General features: G+C 42.1%; 1 protein-coding gene and 2 non-coding genes across 3 annotated transcripts; 1 reads left to right on the top strand and 2 right to left on the bottom strand.

Moving 5' to 3' along the window:
- Positions 1-831: 831 nt before the first annotated feature.
- Positions 832-20588, top strand: nampt1 (nicotinamide phosphoribosyltransferase 1). Its single transcript, XM_048268318.1, has 11 exons — positions 832-984; positions 5177-5333; positions 6434-6537; positions 7020-7148; positions 11579-11737; positions 11872-12008; positions 15615-15840; positions 16254-16373; positions 17013-17153; positions 17803-17937; positions 18638-20588. Exons 1-11 carry the CDS (start codon positions 931-933, stop codon positions 18749-18751), a joined length of 1476 nt encoding a protein of 491 aa, XP_048124275.1. The 5' UTR covers positions 832-930; the 3' UTR covers positions 18752-20588.
- Positions 20589-25173: 4585 nt separating this feature from the next.
- On the bottom strand, positions 25174-25245 carry trnaa-ugc. Its single transcript has one exon. It is a non-coding gene; the product is annotated as a tRNA-Ala (tRNA).
- Positions 25215-25373, bottom strand: LOC125311087. The gene has a single exon (XR_007196418.1). It is a non-coding gene; the product is annotated as a U1 spliceosomal RNA (small nuclear RNA).
- Between the last annotated feature and the right edge of the window lie 678 nt (positions 25374-26051).

Consider the following 26051-nt stretch of genomic DNA (forward strand, 5'->3'; position numbering starts at 1 on the left):
TATATATATATATTTTGCAGAGATAGACCTAAGCCTAAGTCTGTCTTTGCCTACTTGTGTTCTTTATTATTTCTTTCACCACGGTGATGTCTACGTCCATCATTTTTAGCAAGCTCGCACACTGCGTGGCTACACAAAATTGATAATAAATGCACTGTTAGAGCCCATAGAGGGCAGCCTAAACGGTGGACTACGTGATGCATATGAACTTTAAGGGTGGCTTGAGGAAACATATTACCACGTGCTTTTCTATTTTCTTTGCCACCCCCTGATGGATTGAATGCAGAAGTATTGTGTTCCTTCTGCGTTTGGTTCCAGCCTACATCTTCCTAGCTTCGCTGTGTCTCAGATGCAGACTTCAATCAGAGAGTATTATTATTTTTGTTGTTGTTATTATTATTATTATTATTATTATTATTAGGGTATTATATTCTAACACGATGTGGGCTTGAAATCCAATACGAAACTGAAAAGTTTTGTCAAAGTCTGTGTGCTGTCCTTTCTATAGCCTAAGCCCTATTTTCATCGTTATGTATAAGTACTTTCCTAAGAGCAATTAATCTATAAGAATCAAATGTATTTAATTTGTGCCCAATTTCCCCTGTGTGCACTCAATTCACTAGTAGGCTGCCATACCGGCGCTTAAAAGGCGTTCCTCTATTGTCGACCTACGCAGTTGAGAGGCGGAGACGCCCCTTGCTCTCACGTTTTTATTGGACAAGTGATTGTACAACGATTGGTCGGTTGCCCCTAGTTTTACGTCACCATCAGATCGCATCCAGTGTCCGCCTTTTGTGTAGATGAGCGTGCAGTTGTCCCGCCTTCGGCAGTTTCTTCAACCTTTCTCAACGACGGAGCTAGGTTGTGAGTCCCCGGTACACAGAGCGGAGAACAACAGAATTGACAGCCGCGACTATAGTCAAGGGGAAGATGGAGCACAGAGATAACGACTTCAATATATTATTAGCCACCGATTCCTACAAGGTTAGTGATGCAGGCCGGTTTACAAAAAATGTTCGGGGAGCCTCTCTGCTGACTTGCGTAAGATGATTCAATGAATGAAAATGGTTAAAGGCAAGGTGCTTTTCATCCTCCATTTGTCTTGGCTGCTCTGTACCAGTTGGGTAACGGTAGGCCAGATGGGTGGCGGGTAGAAGGTTGTGAGTATGCTACCAAATTTAAAGCATCGCTTAGCTTCTGAAATGCGGCCATCTATCTGCCAATGATCACATAGGCTTTTCTAGTTTCCCGACCAAAGTGGAGCTCATGGAGATCTCACGTAAGAAAGAAACTGAAAGAAACAGAAATAGAATATAGCGGCTCAAATATCTATTGCAGGTCGCACACTTTGGTTGATTTGGAACTAATTGAGAAATATCTAGTCTGCAATCCATTGCCTACCCGGCATAGAAGCTAGTAATAAGGATACAGTGATAACGTTATATGGCTATATTAGCTAGCTAGCATGTAACATTAGCGTACCGGAGAAACAAAACTGAAACCAATTACGCAAGCTGTATTCTCAGGAAGTAAAATCTCTTCATTCTGTAGAATACGAAATTTCGATATCGAGTTAATAATATGTGTTGCTTAACGATTTAAAAGAATATGCTACCTTTTATTAAGCATAACCAGTGATAACCAAGCGACGGCTTCGATTTCAACCTCAATATGGCTTGCTTGTTATCCATTGGTAATTTCATTGCACTCTTAGTTCTGCTATGATTGTTCCTGAGTATGATTTGCTAACTTGCATTTTTTTGTTCGCTTAACGTTCAGTTACAGTCCCTTTTTCGTCTTGAATATCGGTCAGGTCCCTTATGTAGATCAATCTTTGACGCCTTGCGATAATAGTTCCTTCGCTGGAAGTGCACCTGCGAAAATTAAAGATGCGGCGACTTGACGCGACTTTTCATTTCACTGTAAGGTATTATTAATTCATTGCATTCCAGAACACCATTCCATTCCACCTGCTCCCTTTTCTCTCTGTTGGCTTTTGCTTAAAGTTGGGTCCTGATGATGTGTTTAAGTTCTAATCTAATGGGTTGGCTGAAATGTGGACTCAAGGACATGCGCATGTAAAATGACTACCATCACCAACACCTTGTCAATGAGGTGCTGGGAATGCAAAGGAAACATTTACTTCAGTGTGTGTTTAGAAATGTATCCCAAAGTATAGTAGAGAATTCGAACACTTTTGCTACTAGTTTTGGTTGAAGAAAACTCTGCTGTTATTCATATGCCAAACTTCTGTCTCCTCGAGTTCTGGTGTTTCTGTTTAGCCTGAATGAATAAATCGGAGTTGGGCAGTTTAAATGATTATCAGTTATGTGGCTATTCTCAGCTAGCTTGTGTACAGACACATGGGATCTATACCTGTCTGCAGGACACAACAGTAATCAAAAAACGGCTATAATTTGCCAAGTTGACTGAGCACTCTCAGCTTATGGGGAACAGGGTGTGACAGTTGATGAGACAGTCTTGTTGTTCTGTAGTGGCACTATGCATCTTTGAAGTCAACTGAATGTCAGTTCTTGTGCTCTTGTGAAGGTTTTGTAGCCTGATGCCATAATGCTTTTAGTCCGTCTCCTTGACAAGGTCTTTCTTGGAATGTGTGTAATTTTGTATAGCCTAGATCCGAGTCTAAGTTTATCTTCTTCAGGTGTGGCACTTACCTGCCGTCCTTCCATGAGATATTTGGTCCATTCTCTTCTAATGTGTCATAACAAAGGAAAAGTCAGTCCATTTGATGATGAAATGATGAATCTGATCTGGCTCTTTTTTCCTGCCGTGATGAACTTGTGCTTCATCTTCATTTTGTCTGGATAATGTTGAGAACACAACCCAGCTAAGCTGAAGGACAGTTAGAAAGGTCAGTGTAAATGTAGATGTGTACGACCTTTACTGACCGGATTCCTAGATCGAGGGAGGGAGAGTGCGCGGTGGATAGTCAGTAGGTGGTGCATGGTAGGAAGAGAGTGAAAGAGAATGTAGAAGAAAAAGTGGTTGGAGAGAAGTGTGGAAAAGCTTTGGTATTGAACAGTCCAAGGTGACGAGGCATGCAACCGATAAATGACTGTGGAGCTAGCCTAACTATTGCTATGTAATTACATGTGGTTACTGCTCAGTAAGAACTGAGGCCATTTCTTCCTTGGCATCTTGTGCTTTGCTTCCATTTACAGTTCTAATGGATGCTGCCACCCTTTCCTGAGCACACAACCTTTATTTATTTATTTTTTTATTACAGTAATGCAATGTCGTCTGTCCACTTGCCCAGCACGCCTCTCCTTGTCACCACGACATGGAATAACGTGCTGGAATCCATAGCCATCCCAAAATACATGGGAGCAAGCGATCAGACAGTGACCCCTCTCTGTTCCCTTCAGATCCACTAGTTGATCTGGTCTTTGAATGGCGTGTGCTCGCTTTTTGATCCCAGGCCAACCCAAGTGTGGAGTGTGTGTGTGTGTGTGTGTGTGTGTGTGGGGGGTGGCGGCAGCATATCTCAGCCGTGTGCTCACGCTTTGCCTTTCACTGCTTCCTGTTTCCTTCCTGCGCATGTTCGGCCTCTGCCTGCAGCTGTCCAGTCATGGGAAGGGGGTTGTTGTGGGAGGAGGGTAGGAGAAAGACAGCAGAGGGAAGGGAAGGGGGGGGGGGGGTGGAATCTACTTAAGGGCAGATCCCATGGGGGGTGGGTTGGAGTGAGCAACTCATGGTAGGAAAGGGAAGGAGAACAGAAAGAGAAAGAGAGAGAGAGAGAGAGAATTAGACTGGAGGGATGCACTACCATGCCTAGTGAGCTATTGTCAGCCCTGATCTGAAACATTTGGGGTGCTAAGGGAAACGCAATCGCTTCCCACACATCAGTGTGCCTCTAGAATTGGCTAGGATGAGTTGTGTAGACAGTAGTTAAACAAACAAAATGACTGTAATAAAATATGAATGTCCTTCAGACCATTGTCAGGGACCATTCTGATGTTTTCATGTTAGGATGTGTGCACAGATGCACACACACTCTCTCTATTCTCTCTCTCTCTCACACACACACACACACACACACACACACACACACACACACACACACAGCCTTTACCACTCTGCCGCTTATAAGATTTCATTGCGAGTGGTTCACATTTTGTTGCGCCCTAACACACCTCTCATTGAGAGGCCTCCTCACTTGGCTTTATGTGACATTGTAGGTAGAGGCTTAGATTTAGATTTACTCCATGTTTTTTTTTTTTTTTATAGTTACACATGCTTGGTCTGGCGTGAATGATAAATTTAGATCTCTTCCGGCTCATGTCCTTGGAGCTCTGTGTTGAGGGTTATTTAGCTGCATCTTGCTCTTATCAATGTGCTGTTTTGTGCTGCTGCAGCTGTATAAATATTTTGCATTTGTTTGGACTTTTTCATTATGTTTAAACTTTTTTTTTTTTTTAACTGAATTTTTTTTAGGATTAATAAAGTACGTTTCTTTCTATATATCGGATGGTCACTGTGAAATTATATTTCCTCTATCTGAATGCAACATCGAGACGCAGCTACTTTTCCATTAAGTTATGGTAGCGCAGTAATATAGAATGAAATATGGTCAAGGTGTGTGTTTATGCTGAATTTTACGACATCGAACGTGATTCAGCCAATCACAATCAAGGACCGGAACAATCAATTTTAGAAGGTAGTCTTAATAACACCTCTGTTTTAACTGTACAGATGTTAATATATTTGATATGGTCAGGTAGTTAGCATCCTGTAATGCAAAAACCATAACAAGAGGTATTTCTTAAACTCAGGGATCCTTCTGCCACATGTTTTTTTTTTTTTCACTCAGTGCAGGCCATAGATTGCACTTAATGTCAAGAGGAAATGGCGCTACCACAATGTTGAGAATATAAAGCTCTTCCTGAAAATCTTGTCATGTTGGAGCAAGAGTGTGTGGGCGGGATGAGTTTATCAAATTACATGGGCCTAGATCCAACCTAATCTGTAAAATCTGACATGCTGTGACCTTGTCAATTGGAAAAAAATACAGATTAATTGGTAGTGTCACTTGGAAACACCCAAGACTTCAGTGTCAGAATCCATCAACAAGAATTGATTGCAGCTTGCAATTTTGGACAGATGTTTGTTTCTGTGGGCCCATATCTAACCTGTGTGTGCTCTTGCTGTCTTCCAGGTCACACATTACAAACAGTACCCCCCAAACACTAGCAAAGTGTACTCCTACTTTGAGTGTCGTGAGAAGAAGACTGACCCCACAAAGACCCGAAAAGTCAAATATGAGAAGACGGTTTTCTACGGTTTGCAGTACATCCTCCACAAATACTTAAAAGGTACGTACAGTGTGAAACGGGAGAAATCACATTGTCCTGAAATCAGCACTTTTGTCCATCTTGCCCAAATTGCCCCTACAGTAAGCCTCTATTCAGTGGATTTAAATCTATGCTAGGCCAGAGAACCAGAAAAACAGTGACTCGGAGTCGGGCCCTGCCAGAAGTCAAATGAATGTCATGTGATGAAAGCCAAGTGTCAAACAGCAATGAAAAACTCCATCTTAAAGGCACAGAGGCCTCCACATGGGCAGATGAAGAACAGGAGACCTCTTCACTTCTCCTGTCCTGCTCCTCCTCGGAACACCTTAGACCCATCGGTTCTCCACCCCTCACCCCTCATCGTTTTTTATTAGCCTTCTCCCCTCCTCCCTTTCACCTTTCCCCATTTCAAACGGGATTTCACGCTTGGGGAAGGGGCTTGCTAAAAGTGTCCTACCGGGACGCTTTGAGAGACAAAAGAAACATCTGCAAAGGCCAGCTACGCAGAGAAGGCATTTGCCAGGGAGCAAAGCCGCAGAAGATGCTCTTGATGCTCTGGTTTACAGCCATAGAGCTTCAGGGAGTTGCTAGTGGTATGGTGCCTTCTGACACAGGGCCCTCCCTTGGCTGGCCCAGCCACCATAGGGTTTGGACTGGAGGTGAGACTGCTGTGCCTTTAAGACAGGCAGCAGGGATTTTTTTGTGCCCTGGTCCCGGTGGGGACAAAGCCCTGCACTGTGCGTCCGCGAGAGAGTTGCCTTAATGTAATAACACACAAGGGGACGGCTCGTCGTGTGGTATTCCTTTGCATACTGTCTGTGTCACTTCCACTGTGTCATATCTGTGGAAATACCTTTGTCTTCTTTTCTACCTCTCTTTTCAGACTCTTTCTCTCTCTCCCTCTCTCTCTCTTGCTCTCCTTTTTTTATTCAGCCTCTCCTTTTTCCTCTCTGTCCTTTGCGCTCGTGTCTATTCAGGTTCTGCTTTTCCCATGCTGTTTTTGTTGTCCCCAAGTGCATTTCCTCTCATGGGGTTGGGCAAGGCCTTTCTCTGTCACTCTGTCTCGGTTTCAGCTCTTGTTCCTCCACACACTCACTTTCCCACCACCTTTGTGTTCCCAGGGAAGGTGGTCACCCCAGCGAAGATCCAGGAAGCCAAGGAGGTCTACAGGGAACACTTTCAGGATGACGTGTTCAATGAGAAAGGCTGGAACTATATCTTAGAGGTACAGTTTCTCTTAGTGGAGGAGTGGTGATGCAACCCACCCCCAACCCCCCACTTCCCATTACTGTCCCCACAAACAACACACAGGAACTCGATCAGGTTTCCTATGTACATATCAGGGTGCAATCAAGGTTGCAAAAGGCAAAAGCTGGACAGACAAAGGGTTCAGATATAGCTGAAACACTAAACGCCATGCAGCACTTTTGTGTAAGTGCTGATCGAGCCACATCCAATTTGATTAGTCTTATATTGAATTTGTTGCCATATTGAGTTTGCAGTAGCTTCAATCCATGTTGTTTTCCTGGACAGATAGTATTGTGGAAAATAAGAAAGAACATTTAAAAAATTGAGCCAGACTTTTCATATAATTTGCAATTTCTTTAGTTTGAGTTACTTTTTTTGTGTATATGGCTTTATCATTGTTGTAATTTTATATTAGCACCAAGGTGTTGCTAACCAACCCATTGTTGAATTTGGTTGCAGAAGTACAATGGCCACCTGCCCATCGAGATCAAAGCTGTGCCAGAGGGCAGTGTAATTCCGCGTGGGAATGTCCTCTTCACTGTGGAAAGCACAGATCCAGAATGCTACTGGCTAACCAACTGGGTAGAGGTGAGTAGGAGAGCAGTAAAGTCTAACTTCCCTCAGACAGAATAACTTTTGTTGTTGCGTCACCCATCATTTCTGAGAAATGTTAAAATGCCATTGATGCACTCCACGCAGCCAATTATTGCCCCCGAGTTTATTTTTGTAATGTTTATATCCTCTCATCTATTTGTGTCCTGCTATGTGAAGGGCTTCAGAGATGCTGTATATTTATGTTGCTTAACCTTACATAATAAATATAATTCAGATATGATGTCATTAAATTACTAGTGATAGCTGACTCTGTGAATGCTGTTTATAGTCTATCCAAGAGAGTTTACATCATTGGCAACACTCTCAGCATTTAATTATGTGTCATAATAATGAATATTATTGGACACAGCCAGTAACTTGCACACACATGTATAAACACATAAACACCAGACTATAAAGAAGAGAATAACTGGTATTAAAACAAAATACAACAAAAACAAATTACTCCAGGTACCTTTCCTCTGCCTCTCCTTTCTTTTAATGTAGACTTCCAAAGTTTGCCTTAGCTGCAGTTCTTGGTGTCAGTGTACTATGAAGCAATAAAAAAAAAAACGTGTCTCAGTCACCATGATTGTGCTGCATGCACAAAGCTAAATGCAGACTCCATCCCAGACAATTGTGTCCTTGTGTGTTTGTTGTGGTTTCAGTCCTGTCCTGCCCCACCTTATACTCCCAGATCAGAATGACTGTGCAGATTTGTTTTGCCTCCCTCCGACCTGTGACACGACGCTGTTTCGTTCCGCTTCTAAAGGCCTCTAGAGTGAGAGGCAGACACACACACACACACACACATGTGTAGTCTGGCACAGCTGGTAAATATAGCACACGCTCATCTGCCCTTGGAACATGAAACACACTGCGTCATCATGGGCCCTTGGCTTCCGCCATTCTGCCCTTGAAAGAAACGTGATGAATGGCAGGTTCCCCTCTTGGCCTCCTTTGTTGTTTGTGGCTCTAATGAATGAATGACAGTGTTGGTCCTGTGACAGGTGGGAGGTTGCTTCTGTGGAATGAAACTGCATGTTGGGGGGAGTGAGTGTCAGCAGCCATTTTGGCTCACTGGGAATGAAACTGCATGTGGGGGGGAGTGAGTGTCAGAGGCCATTTTGGCTCACTGGGAATGTGAGGAGTTGCTGATTTGAGTCACGAGGGCACATTATATTGTAATTGGCCGCCAGTTTTGGAGCGTGTGACTGCCATCTGCACCAGTGAGGCAGAGAGGTCTGAAGTATCCGCTGGAAACACTGAGGGAGGGTGAGAGAGGGAGACAGAGGGGGGGAAGAGAGAGTGCTTGTAGGGCTGTCCATCTGGTCAGATTGAACACAAGCCGTGATTCTCATAGCACATGTATAGATCATGCATTTCTATTATCTATAAATGTGTGATTGTTTAACCTAGTCACCTAGTCATGGGTGCGGCAAATTTAATCAAGGTCTAGCACATTGTAACAGTGGTCATTTACCCTTGTCTTATTATGTGATGAGGAAACATTGGCCTAATCATGTGTGTTTTCACATTGGATCTTATCGTAATACTGCAAATATGTCAAGGTTGTGTTAGCAGAGTAGCCTACCACACAGGGAACTCTTGGATTCAGGATTTTTGAACATGTACTGTAACTCCATAGCAACCAAAGGGAGGCATGTTATAGTTTTGGGGAGGGCAACGTTTGTGGAAGGAAGCAACTTGAGGGATTTTTAAGGGTAGTGAGTGCTTAGGTTTAATCATTCCTCATAAAAAGCTTTCATTTTAGATTGTCAATTTTGGAGTATACAATATGGTATCAGAAATGCTCACTGTTGTTTGTGGACCTGTTATTAATCAATAAAAATAACAATGTTACCTTTTATGTTGTAGCCTATATATTGTCCTTCACAGTTGGCAGACCAACAATATACCAAAGTACAACAGTGTTACTAAAGAGCCACTTCTGGATTTGATGTCTTAAAAAGAAAAAGTACTGTGACCGAAGAATGAAGGGCACCATTTATGTAACACTTTGTATTAAATAACCTCCTGTGCTTTCTGTATGGACACACACATCACTACTTATGTGGGTCAGGAGTGCTTGATTCTCTGGGTGGAAGGTGAGCATGTCCTGCTCAGTAAAACAAGAAGACAACAAAGCTATCGCTCCAACTTTTTGCTCCAACTCTTTTCATAACTGCTCTGGGGCAATAGATTGGCCAAAGGCTTCAGCTTCATTGAACTCCATCCTATGTGGATCTGGATGTATTTCGGCTTCAGCTAACTAGATGCAAAACAGATGGAAATCAGTACCATGGGTGGGGTCATGGCCATTGCTTAATCTCAGAAATCAACCTCGGTGCTGGCAGACGTGGAGTTAATAAAGTTTAGTCTTTTGCCAACCTCTGTTTCTCTTTAAATGCAAGTCATTTGTTAGACCTTGAAGCTTGAGCAGCTTGGTGAGTCGGTGTTTTGTACGACCATACTAGCTATCACAAAATAGCTGTGAATTTTGCCGTGAAAGAAAGTGTGAAAGAGTGAATGTCCACATTTCCTAAAGAATATATCTCTGATAGAAGGAAAGGAAATGTTTTATGTTGTAAGTGTGACCCGTAACACCTTGTTTAAAGGCACTTACATCTCTGTGGAGGTCTCCTATCCAGGTCCTTCACTCTTAAAACGAATGTGTTGTCCCTATCTGGACACAGAGATGTGTTTAAAAAACAACGCAAGTTGTGTTGTATTTCAATGCAAGTTGGTAATTTTCAACACATTTTGTGTAACAAATAAAAAAAGGAAACAACACAAACTGTGTTATCCCTATCTGGACACAGAAATGTGTTGTTGTGCTGTTTTCAACACATTGGTTTTAAAAGTGTTGGAGTATTTTCGCTTCACCTCCATAGATGCAAAACAGATGGAAATCAATGCCATGGGTGGGGCCAAATCTCACCACTGGAGGAATGAGCCACTGGCACAGAGAGTTTACCAAATTTAGTATTCTACTAATCCCTGTGCCCCTTTAAATTCAAGGCCTGCTGGGTCGATCTGTCGCCTGTTGGATTATACTGACGATCACAAATAGTTGTAGTGAGCCCATTATAGCCCATTTGAGCTATAGACTGAGATCATTGAGACATACCCTACCCATACGTTTTGATATTAACACGATTTCTTATAGTTTGAATGTTGCCTTAATAAGCCTATTTCACAAGTGTCCGGCCTCGTTGAGGTTATTGATACCTTGGCAGGTATCAGGATCAGGTAAAACGTCTTCCTTTTCCTGTCCTTCCTGTGGATTGTGCTGTTGTGCAAGTGGCTTTCTACGACTATGACATTTTCTAACCTAAACCTCGGCAAAATTGATGCTGCATTTTTAATCAATCTCTTTGTTGACAGTAGACTGACGGCAAGGTAGTGATAGCTTTGAAATTCCAGCGGAAGTTGGTGGTTTACCTTCACTTTTGAATGAAAATCAGTTGCCATTGACAGCGGTCATTATTTAGAGGTCCTTAGACGAAAATAATGACCGGTAGAACTTTGGGAAATCCTATTCAAGTCAATGGAGCATTCTACTTGCATTGTGAAGAGCCGTATAATAAACGGTGGCAATATCTTGTGAAATGGGCTAATTGCTCTGAAAATACTGCGTGTAGAGTTTCTCCTTCCATACTGTAGATGACACAGGCCTGTGTGACAATGTGCTTTAAGCTAATTCTCTAATCTCCCACTGCAGGGTGGTCAAAAAGGCTGGCAAGCAAACTGCTTTCCGATACATCTCACCATTGTACCATTCTTTGGCTCCCATACAGTTGTGCTTCAGCAGTAAACGGTTGCCAACATTGAGCAACTATGAACAGCTTCCATAGTGGGAACGGAAGCTCATTTCTGTTTGCGCTGGCACGAGAAATTCTGGTCATTTCAGGAATGTGGCGGCGAGCAGTTTTTGATGATTGTCGTAGAGTGGCACCTGGACAAGTTTTGTCATTGAGGCCCTGTGTGTGTGTGTGTGTTTGTTCATTTTTTTTGCTGTATCATAATATTTCCATTTTGCTGGCTGACGCTGAACAAAAGGTTTTGCACATCCACCGACCTGCCTTGCGACAGGTCCTCCGACCCAGCAAGGGAATGCGGTGTTCCCGCCCACCCAGCAACCCTCCCTTTGCCCCTGTTGACACAGCCGCCCTGACCCAAGCTCACTGGAATCCCCAGGAGGATAAAGGGGTGCTGGAAGTCAGCTTTAAATTTAAGTTCCAGCTGACTTCACTTGGAGACAACAGGCTTTGTCCACATATTGGGAAATCAAACTTGGAATGAGAAGAGGGTGGGGTGTGTTGGTGGGAGATGGGGGGCGTGGTGAAGAGCCCAGTGTTTCATCAACACAAACTTACCAGTTCTATTATCCCCTTCTGCACAATATTTCTCCCCACTTGCAGACCATCCTTGTCCAGATCTGGTACCCCATCACTGTGGCAACCAACTCGCGGGAACAAAAAAAGATTTTGGCCAAGTACCTGATGGAAACATCTGGGAATCTGGAGGGTCTGGAATACAAACTCCATGACTTCGGCTACAGAGGCGTGTCTTCACAAGAGGTAAGCAAGACTTCATTAGACAGTAATCAAAAAATGATCAATAATTAGTTGATTAATCATCAATTCATTATCAACAAATCTTTAATTACACATTAACATTGCCTTGGTCTTGCGTACTTCCCTCATTCCCTCAGACGGCTGGGATTGGTGCCTCAGCACACTTGGTAAACTTCAAAGGAACAGACACGGTGGCCGGAATTGGTGTGATCAAGAAGTTCTATGGAACCAAGGACCCTGTGCCTGGGTTCTCTGTGCCAGCTGCGGAACACAGGTGGGTGGTAGTCGCCTCAGGGACCTCTGCAGCAGCAGCCTCCAAATGCACAGCAAATGAAGTCATGTCTCATTTATGTTTAACATTGACCCAGTGACTAAGCTAGGTAATATAGAAGAGGAAGGCTATTCTGACTTTGCCAGACGTTAATCTCGCTTCTTAACATTTAAAGGGCAAACAAGCATGGAAGTCTGCTATAGTTCAGCTCGCCCTGCTGTCTGCTATTACATCACTATTAGGACTTCCATAACTGGAACAAGGTTTTGTTGACCAATCCTCACAGATACAAACACAGATCTTTACGGTAGAGACATTTCTAACTTGTTAAAAGACTCTGAAATGTCTACAGATCATAACAAAGTTTACAAAAAGTTTACAAAGTTTAAAATGATTCAGCTTAGCTAGAAAAGGTTGCTTATTGGATCAGATGTTTTCAAAATGTATAGGGGCTCATGTGCAAAGACTTGAATTTTATTCTAAAACGTTTCGTACATGTAAAACTGGAAAGCTGTGTATGCACTGAAAAGGTTCAGGTGTATGAAACTGCGCACACAGTATTCCACACAACTTGTCGTTGTACATCCCAATCAAAGTGAAATTGAACACACATACAAGCACAACACTCCACCCTCCCTCCTTCTCAATTACCCTCATTTTATCCAACTCGTAATTCAGACCCAGTCCAAAATTTCATTAAGAGCAGCAAATGTACAAACGTTGCAAAATGTCCTGCGAATGCGAGGTTGAAGTGCTCATATCCAATGAAATGGCTAAATAACAAATTTTACCTCTGTGTCATTTGGAATTAAATGGCTAAAAAAAAAAGGTTTCGGTCAGTCTGGAAGTTTGTAAGGAGGTTTGCATCACAGTGTTCTGATAGTCTATTGAACCATCAATATAATTGCAGATGTAGATAAAAAAAGAAAAACAAAATCTGATATAAAATTAATCGTGTCCCAACAGACCCTCCGTCGTGCACCCTGTAACTTTAGAATGAACTACAGTATTCAAACCCATTCAGCACTGATTTCTAGGATGGCTTTTGGAAATCTGAAACATTTGATAGGCCACTCATAATCATGGAACAAAATATTGGCACAGTCTCTAAAGTCTTCAAATTATCTATCTGGCATTAGCATTATCCTCTAATAAAGCTACATAGCCACAATTGTCATTAGATGCTGTATATGTGCATGTTTGCAAGTCCATCCAGGCTACATAGCCCGTAACTTAGTGTTTTTTTGTTTTGTTTTTTAAATAAGGTCTACAGACTCTCAATCGAAAAAAATCTCAGACTACGAAACACATTAGAAATTTGTGTAAGCCATACATGAAGTTAGCATCTCCCTTGTGTGGGAATTGTTGACTGATGGTCTAATCGTGTTACCTGCGAGCCTCTAAAAGTCATGCCAAAGACCCACAGGGTTCCTAAAAGTTTGGAATTTGACTTAAGGAATTTCCAGTTCTAGATAAGTATGGAAAAAACATGAAGATGGAGAAATATTTGTGTTACCAGACTATTGCATCTACAGCACTAATCACTTAACTCAGGTCACAATGATCCATTCCTATTGTTGTGTAGCATAACTGTCAGTCCACATCGTCAATATACGATTATATGGGGGTCCTCAGAAAAATGTCTCTCCCACAAGGAGACTCTGGCTCCAAAACCAAATTGAGAATCCCTAGTCTATGCAAGTGCCCTGCACCATTGTGCACTTGTGTAAAAGTTACCAAGACATGGATACTGCATTATCTGATAAACAGTTGATTACAGGTGATTTCTAAGGCCCCTGCCAGCAATGAACTAGTCTCTATCATATGTAGGCTATGCTGTGTCTACGTAGAACTAAAAATGTGACTGGACCTTCCAACACAGCGCTTCCTCAACGAAAATGATCCACGTATGAGTTTTCAGAGGGCTAACAAGTTAATAATAAATAATAAAGCCTGGTTAGCTATTGATCTAAAATGGCAAAATGTGTCTTATGGCGCCCATATCTTGTCACAGGCTTCTGTAACATAGTAGCATATTATGTTACATTAACATAACTTTAAAATCATTTATTTAAATAATAAACATTGACTTTGCACTTTCCCATTGCTGGAAATATGTCTCTGAGTCAATGGCTAACATGTCTAATGCATGAACTAAAGCTATTGTATCATGTGGGAGCGTTCAACTGATCGACTAATTTTCAACTTTAGACTTAATTTAAGTTAGGGCCCCTACTTTCTTTTTTTTTTTTTTTTTTTTCTTTGAGGTCAAATTCTCGACATTGCGGTAACAACATTTCCTTTTGACATAAAGCACAGTCTCTGTGAAAACAAAACCTTGTAGTTGTGTTTATTAATTGAAAACTATGATGCGCTGGATAGAATGGTAAAAGTGTTACAGTCTGAAGTTAAGGGCAGCTGGAATGAGTGAGTGCCAGTACAAACTGCCAGCCGGCTCATAGAAAAATTACCAAGTTTTTACCGAGTTATCCCAAACCAGAAGTGGCCGCAATGTTGAGAATACAGAAATTTTGAAATTTGAGTATAGTACTTTATAGAAAAAGTATGGAATTTTGAAATGGAACATGTGTAGGAACCCTGGACCCAGTCTGTAATCAGTTGTTAGTCTCTGTGATGGGCATAATTGCTGTCTTACAGCTTCATATGTAAAAGGCATCAGACCATTTGTGACAACAACAGAAAAACAGAAGGGCAATCTCCTTTATCTTTAAATTATGAGAAAAATTAATGCGTTTGTAAAATGAGAAACTGCTATGAAAAAGGGTTTGTACCATCATGGCCAGTCTGATATGGTTGGTTGTAACGATCCACAACATGTGATATCTATGTGACCTCATTCCTGACCTCGTCTTGCTGGTGCATATAGAATGCGAAACTGACCTCGTCTTGCTGGTGCATATAGAATGCGAAACTGAAGTTCAGTTTACTGCACTAGGTGGCTGTTGACTTAACCCTAGAAAGGTTCCACAATTTCATAATAGAACTGCCATAAGCAGCCATCTTTTTTTTTAAGTCTTGTTTTTTCTTAAACAAAGTCATTGTACATACAACTTATCAAACGGTCAAAATGACCGTTGTGACAGTTCTAGTGTTGAAGTGTCCACTTACATAAGTTAAGTAGGTACCAGTATATACCATGGATGTGGTCTTTGTGATGCTATCTCTGACTCCACTCTGAGGCCCCAAATCTGCACACAAAACCAATCTCTGCATTGACAACAGTTACTGCAGCATGAGTGCACCCTTCATCGAGTCCAGTGCATTATGGATGTTCAGCCAAAGCTGTCACTGGCCCCATTACGTAACACCGCACGCCATTCCTGTGGATTGGGTGGACTGATTAGTGTTTGTTTAAGAGATGCCTTCCTTGTTCCAAGTAGTAGCATTACTAAGTTTGTTTACTTTTGTCTGTTTGAGAGAGTATTACGTTTTTTTTCTTCTCTAAGAGGATGGTCTGTTATCGCTTCATTCTGAGGTGCTGTCCCTCCCTCTAGTGGCGAATCTCCTGCACATTTAGTCTGTTCTGGTTCGCCGACTTTTTTTTGAACGATGTCTCACTTTTCTTTGCACTCGAAATTGCATCCGCAGCACCATCACCGCCTGGGGAAAGGATCACGAGAAAGACGCCTTCGAGCACATCATCAAACAGTTCCCCTCCGTGCCCGTGTCCATCGTCAGCGACAGCTACGACATCTACAATGCCTGCGAGAAGATCTGGGGCGAGGACCTCCGGCACCTGATTGAGAAGCGGAGTGCTGATGCTCCGCTGGTCGTGCGGCCGGACTCGGGGAACCCACTGGACACCGTGCTGAAGGTATGGCCCATCATGGCAGCCCGGTTGGGGGCGTGCCGAGGACACAGAGATCTTGGGCGGCAGCGGCTCAGGAGGTAGAGGAGTCGTCCAGCAACCGGAAGGTTGCCTGGTTTGAGCCCAACTCCTCCTGACCCTGTCGAAGTGTCCTTGAGTAAGACATTTAACCCCAAAAGTGCTCCTGATGTGCAAGTTGGTACTTTCCATGCCAACCTACGCCATTGGTGTGTGAGTTTGTGAGTGTGTGTGTGTGAATGGGTGAATATGAAGCATGACATTGTGAAGCATTGTGCTCGGAGGAGTGTAAAAGCGCTATATAAATGCGCATTTTCCATTTTCCATTATGCAATGTTCTGTAGAGATGAATGAAAGCAAAGAGGGATGCCTCTTATCAGCCACTGCCTCTCATTCTGTAGGTACTGGAGATTTTGGGCAAGAAGTTCCCTGCCAAGGAGAACTCTAAGGGATACAAACTGCTTCCTCCCTACATCAGGGTCATTCAAGGAGATGGGGTGGACATCAACACACTGCAGGAGGTACAGAATATGCTGGTCTTTACGTATACACCTTTATTAGTAGGTGCAACAACCAACCAGGCCCGTGTAGACACTAATTACATTATAAATAGTGGCAGGTTTACACACACCTGGCCTGGCTCCATCGGAAAAACAAACGGGCTCACCAAGAGTGACTCGTGCAACTAGCCTATAGCAGGCCAACATTTTAGTACATTACCACCACCTACTGGGGCAAAGGGTAAACTGCACGTTCTCCAGTGTTACCCTTTAATTCACAGCCATAGGGACGAGGACATTCCTTTCATGTATGTGTAATAATGTAAGGGGGTTATTGTGAGACAAAATTGGTGTTCAAACTTTAACCTGTTTTGCACCATATCAACATTTACTGATATGTAAAACCTTTCTAGTTTCCCTAGTTCTATGCAAAAAGGATGTCTTATGCTTATTATATAGATAGTGTGTTGGATTATCATACAGCAGTACAATTTAAAATTGATTGCCTTTGATTAAACACAAAAGGATTATAGGATAGTGCACTTAATTCTCTTTTAAACAGTTGAACTTGCCATGATTGGTGACCCAATCTTGCCCATTGAAAATCTATAGCAAATTTCATCATACATATTTCTGTGTCCCAACTGTGTCCTCCCCTAGATTGTGGAAGGCATGGTGGAGCACAAGTGGAGCATTGAGAACATCGCCTTTGGCTCAGGAGGGGCTCTCCTGCAGAAGCTCACCAGGGACCTGCTCAACTGCTCCTTCAAGTGCAGTTATGTGGTGACCAATGGACTGGGGGTAAGACTGGGGTTACAGCTTCAAGTTCAAGTTGGGGGGGTGGTGTATGTTGTCATGGTGTGATGGGGGGGGGGGGGGGGGTGGTGTATGTTGTCATGGTGTGTGTGTTGGGGGGGATTGATGGGGTGTGTGGGGTTATAGCTTCAAGCTCAAGTAGTTTATTGTCATGTACTCATGAAATCAATTATAAGTAATGAAATTATGTTGCTCAGGAATCAGCTTAACTTTTAAGAATTAATAAAAGTAATGGGGTGTGCGGGAGGGGGATGATGAAATTGTGTGTGTGTGTGGGGGGTTGAAGATGAAATGGTTGGGGGGGGGGGGGGTGTTGGTATGTCTATGTGGAGGGTAATCTTGGGTGTGGGGGAGGGGTGTTCCTGTGTGTGTGTACTTGGGGGGTATGGTGTGTGTGGGGGGGGGAATTTATGGGGTGTGTGGGGGAGGGAGTAATGGGGTGTGTGGAAGGGGGATGATGAAATGGTGTGTGTGTGGGGGGGGGGGGGGAGCTTGCCCCTCTACCCACTATTGTCACCATTTTTGTTTTTCACACACATACGCAAAACCTGTTGCAAACGGAAAATGTAGTCTTCATTATGATTTCAACTTTGAATAATTCAACATTGAATAATTTTAACTTTTTTTTCTTCAGGTGAACGTGTTTAAGGATCCTGTAGCAGATCCTAACAAGAGGTCTAAGAAGGGTCGTCTTTCCTTACACAGGACACAGAGTGGAGACTTTGTCACTATGGAAGAAGGAAAAGGGGATCTTGAGGAATTTGGAGTGGTATGTTTATATTTATGGGTTTATGTTTATTGAATTTAGCAGACGCTTTTGTCCAAAGCGACTTAGTTTAAACAATACAATAGTTAAAATTAACAGTAAACAGTTTAAAAAAGTTGGTAAGTCTACATTAAGAAAAATTTAATAATAACAATAATATCAAAACAATATAAATGATGAATAAGGAAAATAAACAAATACCATAAATATACAAGCCATAATTTATAAGAATGCTTTACTGTCTTCACAGTGTACTGTGGCTTGAATTCAGTGCATGGGGGCCGCAGACAGTTTGTCCAATGACCCACATGCACCGAATTCAACGAACTTGAGACATTTTTCAGTTCATACAGTAAATGTTTGAGTTTGTAAAGAAAAATGCAAACACTGCTATTTTTTTGAACAGCCTAACGTTCCTTTTTCTTCACTTTGTGTAAAGGTATAACACAAACTTGATCAATTTTGGTCATGTTTTGATTTGAAATTGAATGTGCAGTGTTCCCAATGCACTGATATTATGGAATTAACAGCTATTCTAAGGATTTTGAGCTTTTATTACATTTTTTAAAACGCACTGCTATTATTCTGCACATATAACTGTATGTATAGTACTTATGTTGATGTCTCCTCAAGTTTGAACTGTTCTTCTTAAAGAGGAGTTTTTTTCCCCTCAAGTAAAAAGTGCCATCTTTCCATTCCATAGGATCTGTTGCACACAGTGTTTCAGAACGGTAAGATTGTGAAGACGTACACCTTCGACGACGTCCGAGAAAACGCCAAACTGAAGGAGAGTGAGCTCGAGGAGCTCCTTCACTGAGCTGTCGCACTCTGCCACCTCAAACTCCCCCTTTACCACCCCCCCCCCCCCCCCCCCCCCACCCCACACACACACACACACACACACACCCCTTTACCCCACCCTCACTCTCCCAAAAAGCCTCGGCCTCCCCCCCACCCCTCACATACCCTCCTCTACAGGGGCCGAGAGTATTGGAGCCTGTCACCACTTCGAGCCCTGGGCCTCCGGACAGCTGACAGCGACAGGAAGAGGGAAGGAAGGAAGGAAGGAAGGAAGGAAGGAAGGAAGGAGGAGAAGAAAGGAGAGAGAGAGAGAGAGAGAGAGAGAATGAGTGAATGAGTGAATGAAGAGGTGCGAGAGAGGAAGACGGGAGGATGAACAAACCTTCAAACAACACACTGTACCCTGTGTTCTGTGTACAGAGCTGTTCTGTCTTTCAGTTTCCAGAATCCGCTAAGCTTTGATGTCTTCTGAATGGACGGGAAAAAAAAGTATATATACAAATCATTGAATACGAATCATTTAAATGCGGTAATGTAACTGTGTATTTGACCAAGCATCGCTATGATCACACACCTTTGCGGGAAAGTAGATATATGTGTATATTGAAGAGAGTTTTCAGATTTTTTTTCGGTTGTAGGACTGGAACATAGCGATTTAGTGTTTTTTTGAATGTGAATGTTGTGTATGCAGATCTTTTTAAAACACTTGTATCAAAGGAACACCGTTCCTTATGCAAAAGAAATGGACTGATTACATTGTAATCGGCAAAAACGACAACTTTGACGGCCTTTTCGAGGAACCGTATAGCTTTTTTTCCTTTCCCTCACAGGATGAATATAATCTGAAGTTGCCAAGTGAGTTAGATGCACATCGATGCGATTAGATGCAAATATTGCTGCAGCACTCTCCTGAGTAATGGTGTAAAGAACGGTATCTATGGCAACTTGAATGCCTCCTGGGTTGTTTCTTTTCTATTATTGTTGTTACTACTACTACTACTTCTATTATTATTATTATTATTATTATTATTATTATTATTATTATGATTTGTACAAGTACTACTTGTCATCCATGTTTTTCTATCAGTTGGAAAACAGATGGATCATGCCATTAAATATGGGAAACATATTAGACTGGCTTGTTTTGCTATTTTGTAATAATCATTGTTTCAAACTCCAGAAATCATTATTTTTTATGACGGAAGAAGAATATTTGCCAGAGCTATTGCATTGAAATATCCATACTTACAACAATGTGGCCAAAATGCCTTCTCTCTTGTTCAAAACATGTTGTATGTTTATGAAAGGGAGCTGGCTGGTTAGAAGGTAATAGATATATTGTTATTATTTTTGTTTAATGCCCATTTTATACCAACAGAGTTTGCCTACCTTTTAAGTTCTAGTGTGACTAGTGTTGTGTGGTCAGCCTCTAGCTTGTGTATGTGTGTGTGAATGTATGTGTGTATGTATGTACAGTGTAGTTTGAATGGGAAATTGATTGATTGCTTATGTTTTAAGTATCATTTTGTTGCTGTTTTTATGTATATGTCGGTTGTCCTATTTTTTCCCCTTTTCCTGACTCTTCCGCTGATATTTTACATAACATAACGATTGCAGTGTTGTCAACATTAAAAGAAAATTCACCCTGTTTAACCAAACTGTTTTTTAAGGTAAATTGAAAAAGGTGAATGCATTCCCTTTTCTAGCTGCTGTTAAGTCAATTAAAGATTTCCCAATGCACTAGCATTCAATCTGATAGTAAATTGAATCACATTTTGAAGTTACATTGTGCTAGGAACATAAGTGTGGAAGTTTAAATAAAAAAGCAATATCATACCAATTGTAGTGACAAATGTTGTTTTGTTGTCTATTTGTGTTTCGGTGTGTTTATTAAGATAGTCATCAGTATTTGTATCTGCTAATTACAGTGCATGAAAATGCACTGTTCTGTTATCCGAAGTCTTCTTCTTATTATTCTTCCCACCAAATTTCTGCGTCTAATTCAGCTTTAACAGTTTAACGTAGAAACTTCGTTCAAACTTTGTAACGTAGGTCTTGAAAAGGACACGTGGGGAATGTATTTTACTTTTGTAAACTTTTATTTTTTTGAGATATTAATAAAAAAAACAAGCTTATTTTTCCCCATAGACTTAACATGGGCTGATGACATCACAATGGGCTAATTAACTTGATTTGCACCTGTATCAACTTCCAGCTGCTCACTACTAGGACCCATGAAAGGGCCAGTTAAACTGATTGCACCTGTATCAACTGCTTTCTGCTTAACTAGGCCAACTCTCTCTGTGTCTCTCCATTCTACAAGGATATAAGGCACATTCCATCCAACTTTCTATCCATTCATCCTCTTCAAACCATTCACTCATCCACCCATTAAACTATCCACCAACATCCATTAAACAATCTGCCTATCAACATCCATTCAACTTTCTGTCTATCAACATCCATTACACTATCTAAATTCAACTTTTAAACTGTCTCAGGCTTTAAGCATACAATCTGGCTTTATTAAGACTACAGATTCTGTTCCTATGTCCTCTGCCCACAACTGTTTTAAAAAAAATGTCCTCACTACAATAATTCACTATTAAATAATTTAACTATTTAAACTACTCAACTATTTAACTGTTTAGACATTTCAACTGTGTCTGACTCCTGCCAGCTGTTTCCAAATAAAAGTTTGTTTTGCATTTTATGTTAATATACAGTATGTTTATATTTTCATGCACTGGTAATTTCCTCGAAATTACATTTTCTAGTTAATATTGTTGTGGGTTCCCAATACAGTACTTAAAGTAGGCTGAACCATCTGTTAAGTAGAAGCGTAAGGCCCCGCACAAAATAATGAATGGGAGCTATCTGGTGTGCGGATCTCTTTTCCTCTAACAACCACTCATCTAACACAACCACTAAGACCTGATTTTTATGGAGCCCAGGAGGTGTCATTGCAAGATTTTTTTGTATATCAAGAGAATGTGTGCTCATTTTACTAAAGCCAGCACTCATTTTATTGTGCTCTCGTTTCACTTAATTGTTCTCTAGTTTTCTTGTTTTAATTTATAGAAACTAGGAGAGGCAGTGCAACAGATCGTTTGGTAAAGCTGAGAAGTTCACACATTAGACATTCCCCTTGATCAATAAATCAGAGGTCAAACTTTGTTAAAACACAATTGACTAAGTAATTTACAGATAAAACACTGCAGTTGCCCATCTCTTTTCGGTGTTGCACTTTGTAAATGGTCCCTATGCACTCACACAAACACATAATTTTGAGCTATTTATGCAGTTTGTGGGGTTGGGTTTGAAAATTAGGTATAGGTTGTCTACCTTAGCCTACTACGTTTGGAAATAGGTCTTAAAGTTTTCCTTTTGCTTTGCAGTGCACAACCTTATTAGCCTAGAAATCTAGACGCGCCCCTAGCGGCAGCCAATTATATTTGCTGCCAGGGCTAGTCTAGCAACTCTCCGTTGGCTTGTGAGCTCCAGAAATCGAAACTTAATCAGGTCATTGAAATCGTGTATAGAGTCGTTTGGTGGGCTTAACATAATGATTGATGGCAGAGTTGCAACGGTTTGGCTTGAATTCCCTGCTACTTGAAAACAAATATCCTATTGCATCCTATTGCGTGCAGAGGGAATTTGAAAGACAACTGATTACCCCGCCCCGCGGACTGAGCACTGCGAACGGTGAGTGCCCAGACCCTACATTTTAATGTGGGTCTGGCTCGCCAGGCTACAACCTTATCTTATTTCAAAATATTCTGTGGTTCAGATGTGGTTCCTTCTGATATTCACTTCTGTTACCTCCTACCCTTCCAACTCTTTCATCCTGTGTATTCCCACTCCTTCCCTTCCTGTGCTGGTATCCTCTCCCTACACAGGTTTTATAACCTTTTATTGTTCAGGTGGAATAATCTTTCATCCTGCTGCCAACCCAGAACCTCCCTGAAATCTGAAAGCTAGATAAGATGTGTGTAAACATCTTGACATGTTACCTTACTTCAGGGAACTGCAGAAACAAGTTAAAAGGGTTATGAAACTTGCCAAATAATAACAAAGACAAGGTTGAAAACTTGGTAACTCACACCCTGCATGGGAGTGGGAGAAAGTCATTAAGAAGTCCAAGAAAAGGGAAATGATCTCATTTAATGGCAAGTCTGATTAGATTAGATTAGATTCAACTTTATTGTCAAGTACAAGTACAAAGACATCGAAATGCAGTTTGCATTTCACGTAACCGGAAGTACAAAAAAGCAGAAAAGTGCAATCATTGTATACAAAGTATAGACAGGACAAGATATATAGTGCAGTGTAGACACTAAAAGGTGGTTTACAGTAATATAAATTAAATAGAAATATGTACACCTGTATGGCTCTAACACCATTGTCAAGTTTGCAGACGACACAACGGTGATTGGTCTCATCAGCAACAATGATGAGACCAGCCTACAGGGAGGAGGTCCAGCACCTAACATCGTGTTGCACCGAGAACAACCTGGCTCTCAACACTAATAAGACCAAAGAGCTCATAGCGGACTTCAGGAAGTCAAAAGCTAGCACACACACCCCCATCCTCATCAACGGGACTGAGATGGAGCGTGTCACCAGCTTCAAGTTTCTGGGTGTTTACAGCTATGAGGACCTCTCTTGGACCCTCAACACCTCTACCCTGATCAAGAAGGCTCACCAGCGTCTCTTCTTTCTGAGAAGACTAAAGAAGGTCCACCTATCTCCTCAGATCCTGGTGAACTTCTACCGCTGTACCATTGCCCCCGCCCAGAAAGCACTGCAGAGGGTAGTGAAAACTGCCCAACGCATCATCGTTTCCTTACTCCCTTATGTTGAGGCCATCCAGGGCGGGCGATGCTTACGTAAGGCAAGCAGCATCATGAAAGTCTGTTATCCAGGTGGTGTCGCAGGTCTCTCCCGAACCAGCAGGTTCAGAGGAAGCTTCTTCCCTGCGGCTGTCACCCTACTGAACTCTAGCACTGCACCCTGGTGACAACCAAACCAACTAAGCCCCCCCCACTGCATCCTTGCCTGTGCCTGTTGTGGTGTCCACGACCATGGCAACATTCTGCTCCTCAACAGCCCCCTCTCCCCAGACAATTGCACTACCCTATCCCATCCATATATTCTATTTATTTATAAAAAAAATTACATACTGTAATTACACTTATATATAGCCATATTCTACTGCTTTTTATCCTGATCTTATTTTTTACTACTCCTATAATGTTACTGTTACACTTCACATATATGTACATACTGTACATATCTGTCTATACAGTTCATACTGAATATCCATATTTATTCTGTTTTTTTTATGATATTATTGTAAATACACTGCATATATCTATATTATGTTTACTCTTATAATGTTACTGATACTACACTGCACATATCTGTACATGTTGTTCATACACTGTTCTTACTGCATATCTATTCTGCTCTTATAAGGGCAACTGGCTACAGCGCCTATACCATTACCATTCGGGTCCAAGTGCCCGGGAGGACCCATTTCCTGTCAGTCTTCACTATCCTATCATAATGATGTGAAAAAGCCCAAAAAACATTTATAAACAAAGATCTCCCTATCTGCTGCAATTCCATCCTTGAGGCGTCCATTCAGGATGGGCATTGCCTATTAACCTGACCCTAGCCAGATGAATTTCGTTCCGCTTAGCTCCGCCTAGCTTCACTCACATTGAGAGTGATTTCTGCAACCGATTTTATGGTACAGCCAATCAGGACGCAGGGCGGGAGTTTCATAGAGGTGACATAGCGTAGAAGCGACTGTGAGACTGGTATCAGCGTCACAGGTTGGCTTCGATGTGAGTGGTTGAAGTAGCACGTCAATAGATGACGGACAAGTGGCTTATTCAATCATATGCAAGCATTTTTTGATTAGGCCCAGCCTTCTGAAGCAACACTTCAATGGATCGGTTCCAGATGGATGCGTGGAGCTAGGCGGAGCGAAATTCATCTGGCTAGGGTTCGGTTAATTGCCTATACCTTCACTGCATCTTCTGCCACACTATCCTCACTCACCTGTTTCTTATTCCATAACGCCTGTTAATTTGGTTAGGAACTGGTTTCTGTTAAAAGTATACATGAGAAGAATAAGTATAAGTATATATACTCATTTGATCCTGTGAGGGAAATTTGGTCTCTGCATTTATCCCAATCCGTGAATTAGTGAAACACACTCAGCACACAGTGAACACACAGTGAGGTGAAGCACACACTAATCCCGGCACAGTAAACTGCCTGCAACAACAGCGGTGCTCGGGGAGCAGTGAGGGGTTAGGTGCCGTGCTCAAGGGCACTTTAGCCGTGCCTACAGGTCGGGGATCGAACCGGCAACCCTCCGGTCACAAGTCCAAAGTGCTATCCAGTAGGCCACGGCTGCCCCCAAAGTGGAGATGCCGGGGATTGAACCCAGGGCCTCATACATGCAAAGCATGCGCTCTACCACTGAGCTACATCCCCTTCAAGCAGTCGAGATTCCCACATTTGGGGAATTTGTTCAGGTCAGCTACCGCCGAAGTGCAATGGCAGAGCCTCGCCAAAGGTGAACCACCTTCTTGATCATGGTATCTCCCCTGCCAGGTAAGTATGATAAGAAAGATACATTGTTTTGTGATTCCTATAAACTGCACTCCTAAAGAGGACCTCACTTTCTTCTCCCGACTGATTGGGACTGCCACTCGCATGGTATTACCATTCTCCGTTTCATCACCTGGTTCACATGTAGTGTGGTTTGGTGTTATGTATCAGTCGACATTCATTGGAAATCAGTTAGTTTTAATAACTCCTAGCCCAGACTCATGGGCGGATTATGAACTTTCAGGCCCCTGGGCCCAGATGTATTAAGGGCCCTCCACTAATTGTTGCATATGTGGGAGGGGGGGTTTGGGGGTCCTCCCCCAGAATTTTTTTTATTCGTTTGATGTGATTTCCTGTTTTCTGGTGCATTTTGGGGATGGCCAATACTAAATTCAATCAGATTCATAGCCTATATCCTGATTTGTTGATATTGAGGCAATGATTCCATGCAATGGCTTGGGCTTCAGGGCCCCCTGAGCCCCTGGGCCTGGGCCCGGTAGGCCCGTGCAGTAATCCATCCCTGCCCAGACTAGTTTTGTCCTTAAACACTAGTACTCTGTAATGCCTCATATACTTTGTGTTAGGCTACATTAGTTATTGCTGACCCATTGTTGAAATGCATATGGTTGCAATGACCTTGAGATTAATAATTTACCTGTCTGATAAATCCAAAAACAGCATATGGTCTC

The sequence above is a fragment of the Alosa alosa genome, chromosome 17, assembly GCF_017589495.1.
Source record: "Alosa alosa isolate M-15738 ecotype Scorff River chromosome 17, AALO_Geno_1.1, whole genome shotgun sequence".
NCBI lineage: Eukaryota > Metazoa > Chordata > Actinopteri > Clupeiformes > Clupeidae > Alosa > Alosa alosa.

Coding starts and splice junctions, on each gene's coding strand:
- nampt1 (XM_048268318.1), top strand. CDS start 931: ATGGAGCACAGAGATAACGACTTCAATATATTATTAGCCACCGATTCC. Junction 985..5,176: donor TAGCCACCGATTCCTACAAG/GTTAGTGATGCA, acceptor GCTGTCTTCCAG/GTCACACATTACAAACAGTA. Junction 17,154..17,802: donor TGGTGACCAATGGACTGGGG/GTAAGACTGGGG, acceptor TTTTTTCTTCAG/GTGAACGTGTTTAAGGATCC.